Below are 7500 nucleotides of genomic sequence, written 5' to 3'. Positions count from 1 at the left end.
ATATAACAAACACCGGTATATACTTTTTAAAGCAACAGTAAAAAAACAAATGAAAGAAAAAAGAGACTACCTACATCAGGATTTTTCATTAGATAATAAAACAATAAATACAAAAAAAGTAAATAATACACAACTAACAATTTCAAACACAACAAAAATAATTCTCAGAAAGCTAGTAAAGTTATCACAGTCTTCTAACAAATAATATTTCCCTATTGTAGGCATGTTCTATAGATTAGAAGCAGACTATTTACAATAGACATCCCAAAATCCCTTAGTGGGACTGTGCAATATCTGAAAAATAGTTGAGAATGTCATCAATCGAAAACTCTAGATTAATCATAGCTCCGGGATAACAGCGGTGGATGAGGTCCTCTATCAGCTTATACTGCCGGATGAATTCTTCCTGCATAGCCCTCCATACAACCTGGTTGAGAGGTTAAAAATGAATATTGTTATTTACAGAGTCATTTATAAGGATGAATGGATGAATAATGAAATGGGACAAAATAACACTATCAATATCATCTAACTAATTAAGATTACAAGTGTGCTCATGTAATTATTCATCTCCCCACCCCCCTTCCAGATATATACTCTTTTCAATTATTTACTTACTTTTCTTGCTATATATTTCTTAATCATATTCTTTCTTTTACATTTCTATACTGATTATGAAAGGAACATTCACAATGACTTCTCTACATTAGATTAACCATATTTTCCTGTTTTAAAAAGAAAATGTATTGGAATACTATAATAAAAAGTCTTTAGTTGAACTTTAGAAAATTGTAAAAAAGAAATATTCCAAGTTCATCATGCAACAAAAAAATTGGCAACTGCTGTAAAGTTCAGACATCACAAACGATTCAGAACTGGCTGTAAAACAAAGAAAATATGGTCATTTTTGGTCAGCTGACTTGAGGCAATAATGAACATTTTCAAATAGGTCTTGCCAAATTCGTCTAAATTAAAACTAAGGACAAATTGATAGAAACTAAGATAAACAATTCAGAATTCTTTTCAAATGAAAAAAAAGCATCAACAACTCCAGGAGTAATCAAGTCTAGCAAAAAAAAAAATCCATGATGACAGGTCCTAAAAGTAATACAAATTAAGACATTCCATACTTCCTCTTCTATTTTTCAAAGCATACCAAAAGAGAAACTCACCTGTAAGAGATTGCCTTCCTCTGAGAGATGTTTCTCAACTTTCTTATATAGTTGCTCCAAACCTTTCTTCACTTCTTTTCCAGGATACTCTCTGAAAAGTTATGATCAATAAAATTACCATAATAATTATGTGTAAATCTGCATCTTGTGATTTCTTTATTCCTTATGAATTATCACTTTTATATCAATTTCAAAAAGACTTCTATACTGTGTGAAAGAAATTCAAACCAACCAATTAATTTTGTAAAGAAGCTGGTATCTATGTACACAAATATACGAGTATCTATAAATGTATCCCACTTACTTGATAACTTTCCGTAACTCCTGCTTACTGAAGGCCAACTGATAACCAACCTCAGATTCCTTAACTCCACTTGCAACTTTGGCAGTAACACCATCAAAGAACAGCTATAACATACATAACATTATTAGCATGATAGTTCTCTTCAGAAGTTACGCTGTTATATGTGCAAGCAATGCTAGTCATGAAAACCATTGATCTTTTTACTTTTAAACTGAAAATGGTTGATAAGAGTAAAATTACTTTCCAACTTACATTAAGCTTCTCAAGTGGTCTGCCAAAGTACTGTGTCACATAGGCATTGAGGGCCTCTTGATAACGCTGCTTGGCCTCCTTTCTCTGGACATCCATCCCTGGGAGCTTCAGCTGGAACATCAACTGGTGTAGCACATGGTAATTCTCTGTAATAAAACCATGAAGCATATTATAATCATAGTCTAAGATTCATTCTTTTCCCAATTCCTCAAGATGAAAATATCAAAACTTTGTACATGCAAATGAACCAAAAAAGATCTCACCCATTTTTATAACTTCTGGTGGTGTCCTCTGGTGTTCACTGGCTACACGAGGGATGTGTTCAAACATAGCTATCACAAGACGAACATACCACTTATCAAGATCTGCCCGTCTTTCACTCTTCTTGAACACACATTCTGCTGTTTGTGCAAATTCCTGAAAATATTATCCATTTATTGAATACACTAGGTAATAATAAAAAGAAAACATATTTAATGACTGAAAATTGTAGCCATTTTATTAAAAATATTTTGAGATGAATTGTGAATGAAGGCTGTTTCACTAGTGACATATAGTTCTATATTCAAAAGCTATGAAGTATTTGTAAGAACCCCTGTAATGATAATAAAAGACAATTTTTGTAGGCAAAAAGGATGAACACCAAGGCTTTCATGCACAATAAGTATACACAGCTTCTACTGAGGATATCTTAATTGGGGAATTGGATTCTCAAAACCTGATAAGACCTTACCTCAAAGTTTGTAATGAATGGAATGATACCACATTTTTTCTTTGTGACTCTGCACTCCTGGATTGACTGCAGCTGTGAGTTCATGAAGCGGTCAAAGTTCCTCTTGGCTTGTACCAAACATGATCCAAAAGTGGTGCTAAGGAAGGAACCTGTATCCTCAGCAGTAAGAACATGCTCACTAAGTCGCACATAGATATATAAGCAACAACTGAAAAGAAAATAGATGATGAGATAAATATATGCTTTACATAGTAGGAATTCAAAGCTCATTTTCAACAGGCATCCTAAATGCAACATAAAAATATTTGCCAAACAGTCAAAAATAACTTACTAAGAATCTGCACGATCATAAGTATTGATGAAAGATCCCAGTTGTTGTTCAAGTGTAGTGAACAAAGCTGCCATCATTGAGCGCACTTCACGGTTGACAAGCTTTCCATGCCCTGAGCCTGGAGTACCAACTGTACCAGAACTAGTTCCAGCTGATCCACTGCTCTCCTCACTGCCACTCGATCCAGGTGTGCTTGCCACTGATGATGAGGGCTTTTGCTGTATCAAATTAATCAGAGGATAAATTATAGGTTTATCATCTAATGTGAAGATTTGTTAATTGAATAATGTCCATTTCAGCATATTGCACTACATAAGGTCCTCTACAAGTTTACCCTTCTTTGTAAGATTTTGATTAGTATATACTATTCATTTCTATATAAAAAATAAGAATTGTGTTTTTTACCTCAGTACCAGCAGAATTCAGGTTAAAGAAGGCAATACAGAATTCTTGCTCTGCAAGACATACAGGCTGCAACTCACTGAGGACGCGTTCAAATATCTCGTCAAACTTTTGACGTTCCTGCATATCAAGCTGTAAGTAACAGTATCAAGAATAAATCACTAGCAAAAGATATCTGACCCTCAATTTTCAAAATGTTATTTTTCATTCCTTTACAGAATTCAGTTTTATCTACAAGTTCAATTTGCTTAATTACATATAAATACAGTTCCAAACCTCTGAGCCCCACTGATCACGATCAACTCCTAACAATGCTCCAGTGTTGGCACGTGTACTAAGATTTTGGGCTCCGTGCTTTATCTGGGAGGTTAGCTTCCCAGCAACACCCGACATGCTGGCAATATCTTGACTGGATCCACTTCCACGTACTGTGAGGAGATTAAAAGCGGATAATCGTTATAGCTGCAAATTTTTATGCTAATAGGGATTAAAGTACAATCTAATATATACAACACTGATATATAGCACTCTACTATAGCATTCTTCTAAATCAAATTATACTTACATCTTCTTCCACCAGAAATGCGTTGTCTTGCTTCCTCAAAAAATAGTCGAATATCCCTCTCATACAGCTTGCTAATTGAAGTAGCATAGGTCTTGTTCAGATGCTGGTAGGCACGATGGTCAAGAGCTCTGATCCAGTGCATTAGTGCAATGTAAGGCTGTAGTTCATTGTGAATGCTGCCATGACGGGGCAAAGTTAACTGCTCTGCATGAAGACTTAATGTTTCCCCTGGGTCATTTCCCTTCAAAGACAGAAGATGAAATGATAAAAACAGTCATAAGAAATCCTCATAAATACGCAACAAAGACTTGAATAACTCAAGAAAATAAGTGGCAAAATGAGGTGAAAATATCAAAGAGGTAAATATTGTGGAAAAACACAGAAGTGCAACTCACCAAATGAATAAAGAGATTATTCAAATGTCTTGACACTATCTGGCTGAATCTGCTTTTCAGTTTCTCAAATCTCTTTTTCTGATCTTGGAAAGCCTGTAAATTCAAAATCATTAGAATATGAAGAGATGGCTACAGATGTAGCTGCAGAAACTTATATAAAAGAAATATCATATGTTTATGTGAAAGAAATTGGGAATTTACTGGAGAATTTACAAAGTTTACTTATCTAAAACTATCTTTACTCTAGTACATGTCATTTTAACTTACAAATGCATTTCATGTCACCAAATCACTGCATAACAAAAATCTCATGTACAATTAAATGAGGTAATACAAAATTACTTGCTATTCAATAAGAATAAAATTACCTGCAGTTGTGACAGGTGTGACGGCACTGGAGCATTTATTACGGTTTGTAATGCTGTTGCAGCCTCAATTACTTGCGGAAGACTACCTGTTTTATTTAGATCAGCTGATATCAGTACCTCCTGATATTGTTGAGGTAACTCTAACTGGTTCTGTAAAATGAAAATAAAACTTTATTAATAAAATGATTCTCTAAAAGTCCTTACAAAATGGGTAAGATGAATATGCCATTTCACAAAACTTTGGGTAGCAACTGAAAGGTTACTTAGCTGAAAAAAATCAAACTGGCATCTTTAATGGTAACAATATGATTAAGAGACACCATGCAATTATTGTTCTGTAACTAGACATGAATGGTTGGAGTCAATATTTTGCAAGATAGAAGAAGGGCAGGTCTTTAATATCCTAAAGGGAGTGCCATTCTATGAGCATATAATAATTTTTCCCATTTATAAGTAGCCTAATAGTTAAAAAAATAAGAATCATCACTTCACAAAAAGGTACCTAAAATATAAATCTGAAAAAAATATCCATAAATAACCACCAAATTAAACACTTACAATCAGTCTGTCTAGTTCTTCAAGCAATTTAGAATTATTTGCATTAGTTTGCTCAATGGAAGTGTTTTTATCAGCTATCTTCTCAATGGAGTCCTTAACATGTTGCAGAATTTCATCGTATGAATCCAGACGAGACTCAATTTTTTCTGCTTCAGTATATGCAGTGTCAATCATCTCCATCAAAGCTTCAACCTGTGCCTCTGATGCCATCATACTATGAATGTTTGCCTGTAAAACAAATATTATACATATAGTTCTCGTGACCCCTAAAATCATATTTCAATGAAAGCTATATATCTCTATATATTTACACAAACACAGCCACATGCACACAAGCCCAAATATGTATGCTCCCCATCCTAAGAACACTAATGACATATTTATGAAATTTCCAGTTAAAATGAAAAAAAAAATAAGATAAAAATAAAAAAATAAAATGTTCTGTTCTCATACTACTCAAATGATACATTGGTCAATGCATACTCCTTACCCCATCAAGAACAGAGAGGTCTCTTGACAACTGTTCTGCAAAAGCTTCAGCATTGCTAACTGCAGAATCACACTGCTCCATTAGTCTTTCTAAATCCATCTGCTCTTTCTCTGACAGAGCTCGGTAATCACCATCATCATTGAGGACTGCATCTACATTATCAAGAGCTAGAAAAAAAAGAATATGTATATATTAAAATTAGCTCCTTATACTCATGTCATGAGATGAAAAGAAATATTTTGCCTTAATATGACAATGGATGTGATTTTCAGAAAAACTAACAAGATAGATTCTTACCAGATGTTGCAACATCTCCATTTTCTGCAATATTTACATTTTCTTCAATCAACTCAGCAGATATATTGATAAATTGAGGTTTCTGCTTAGGTAGATATCTGCAACACAACTGGAAAAAAAAATAAAACAATACCTTTAGATCATCCACATGGATTTACCGCTAACTTTCAAACTGGCTGCAAATGGTGTTAAAGGAGAAACATCCATAAACCACGTACCTTCCATAAAAGTTGGATGAATGCATGTTTATCCGGTGCACTATTAGCTACCCATTTATAAACCCTGTCAAATGTCAGGTCAACATCTGCGGTATCCTGAAAAAATATAACAATATTAACAAATAATTAAAATTTTGAAAAAAAATCACCACAATATCAAAGTTATCAAAGAAAGATTTATAAGGAACAGCATTTTCTGCATACATATTTTGGAAATGTATATGCCTTGTCATCTAACACATAAAATAACGGTGGTTTGAAGAAAATAAATACCTTGTTTTCATCTTTTCCGTCAACCACCTGCAACTCTCGAAGAGGCCAAGAATTCTTTTTCTTGTAAACATCCTTATCTGTTTTCTTAACCTATAAAATCATAATACATATAATTATTCTTTAAAAAATTATAAAGTCAATCACAAATATTTAGTCTTCATTTATCATATTCTCAGACATGGGCATGATCACATACACATTTCTTTAGACATGGGGATCTATTGTAAAATACATATACATGAACATTTCAACTGTCCCAAAAGATTATTTCCTCTCGGTAAAAACACTGTGGATCCCTATAGCAATACACAGCACCTATACGTAATCCTTGTAACTAACCTGGTGTATAGTTGCATAGATTGGTTTCTCCTTATTAATGGTCGCACAAAGGAAACTTGTCTTTTTCTTCTTGCCAGGCTTTGTCACATACAGTACACCAATGAGTCTTTCCTCTGTTGGCTCAAATACGTCTCTCTGAAGACTGTGCCTAATGGCCGCCATTGTTCTGGAGTTTTAACCTCTGGAAAGGAAAATGGTATTATATAAATAACCCTGTTGTTGGTGCCTTTAAAGGATGGTCCACTGAAATAATAATAATTTTCAAATGTTGCTCAAATCTCAAATATGTTTTATCTTTAAAGTACTACCAAATTTACCATTTATAAAACTATCATAAGCAGTAGTCTTCCCTCATAAATATAATAAAATAAATAAATAAGTAAATAAAATATAAAATATAAAAATATGTAAATATATTTTTTATCATATATAAAAATAACAATCATAATTAGTAAAGATAATAACAGATCAACTTACAAATACTAGACACCATCGCTTTTCATGCCCCAGATCGCATAGTGCTTAAGCATCTAACACTTTTTACTGCTGTTTGTATATATTTTTCTACAAAAAACAAAGGCATAGAAACTATTATGTACACTGAATAACTTTTCTACAAAAAAATCTGCAAAATTCACGATAATAATGATTCACACAAAAATAAAAATTATATTTTTTCAACTTTTTGTCCCCTTCAATTTGCCCCATCTCAGTACATCCATAATATAAAGATTCACCATAAAGAATGCTGTATCATAAGATAATGATAGGAAATAATTTAATCTGCACAAGAGCACATATAT

At 33.2% G+C, this 7500-nt stretch overlaps 1 protein-coding gene across 3 annotated transcripts in view; it reads right to left on the bottom strand.

Moving 5' to 3' along the window:
• Positions 1–7500, bottom strand: part of Sec3 (exocyst complex component Sec3) — an 8945-nt gene that overhangs the window by 779 nt on the left and 666 nt on the right. For 2 of the 3 annotated variants that reach the window (XM_027356062.2, XM_070136916.1), the window contains 18 exons: positions 6698–6878; positions 6359–6448; positions 6086–6181; positions 5868–5976; positions 5571–5737; positions 5081–5308; positions 4523–4672; positions 4155–4247; positions 3760–4000; positions 3471–3622; positions 3198–3326; positions 2793–3010; positions 2462–2669; positions 1992–2145; positions 1729–1874; positions 1477–1580; positions 1173–1263; positions 1–427 (listed from right to left, as the gene is read on the bottom strand). The exon at positions 1–427 is cut by the window's left edge and continues 779 nt beyond it. In XM_027356062.2, the coding sequence (XP_027211863.1) occupies positions 275–427; positions 1173–1263; positions 1477–1580; positions 1729–1874; positions 1992–2145; positions 2462–2669; positions 2793–3010; positions 3198–3326; positions 3471–3622; positions 3760–4000; positions 4155–4247; positions 4523–4672; positions 5081–5308; positions 5571–5737; positions 5868–5976; positions 6086–6181; positions 6359–6448; positions 6698–6859 (2691 nt within the window). In that variant the 5' untranslated portion in view covers positions 6860–6878 and the 3' untranslated portion in view covers positions 1–274. Of the gene's footprint in view, positions 428–1172; positions 1264–1476; positions 1581–1728; positions 1875–1991; positions 2146–2461; positions 2670–2792; positions 3011–3197; positions 3327–3470; positions 3623–3759; positions 4001–4154; positions 4248–4522; positions 4673–5080; positions 5309–5570; positions 5738–5867; positions 5977–6085; positions 6182–6358; positions 6449–6697; positions 6879–7174; positions 7258–7500 lie in introns of those variants that run through there. The other variant, XM_027356065.2, reaches the window with a different exon arrangement.

This window comes from Penaeus vannamei, chromosome 22 (genome assembly GCF_042767895.1).
Source record: "Penaeus vannamei isolate JL-2024 chromosome 22, ASM4276789v1, whole genome shotgun sequence".
Lineage (NCBI taxonomy): Eukaryota > Metazoa > Arthropoda > Malacostraca > Decapoda > Penaeidae > Penaeus > Penaeus vannamei.
This window is presented reverse-complemented; position numbering and strand designations above follow the sequence as displayed.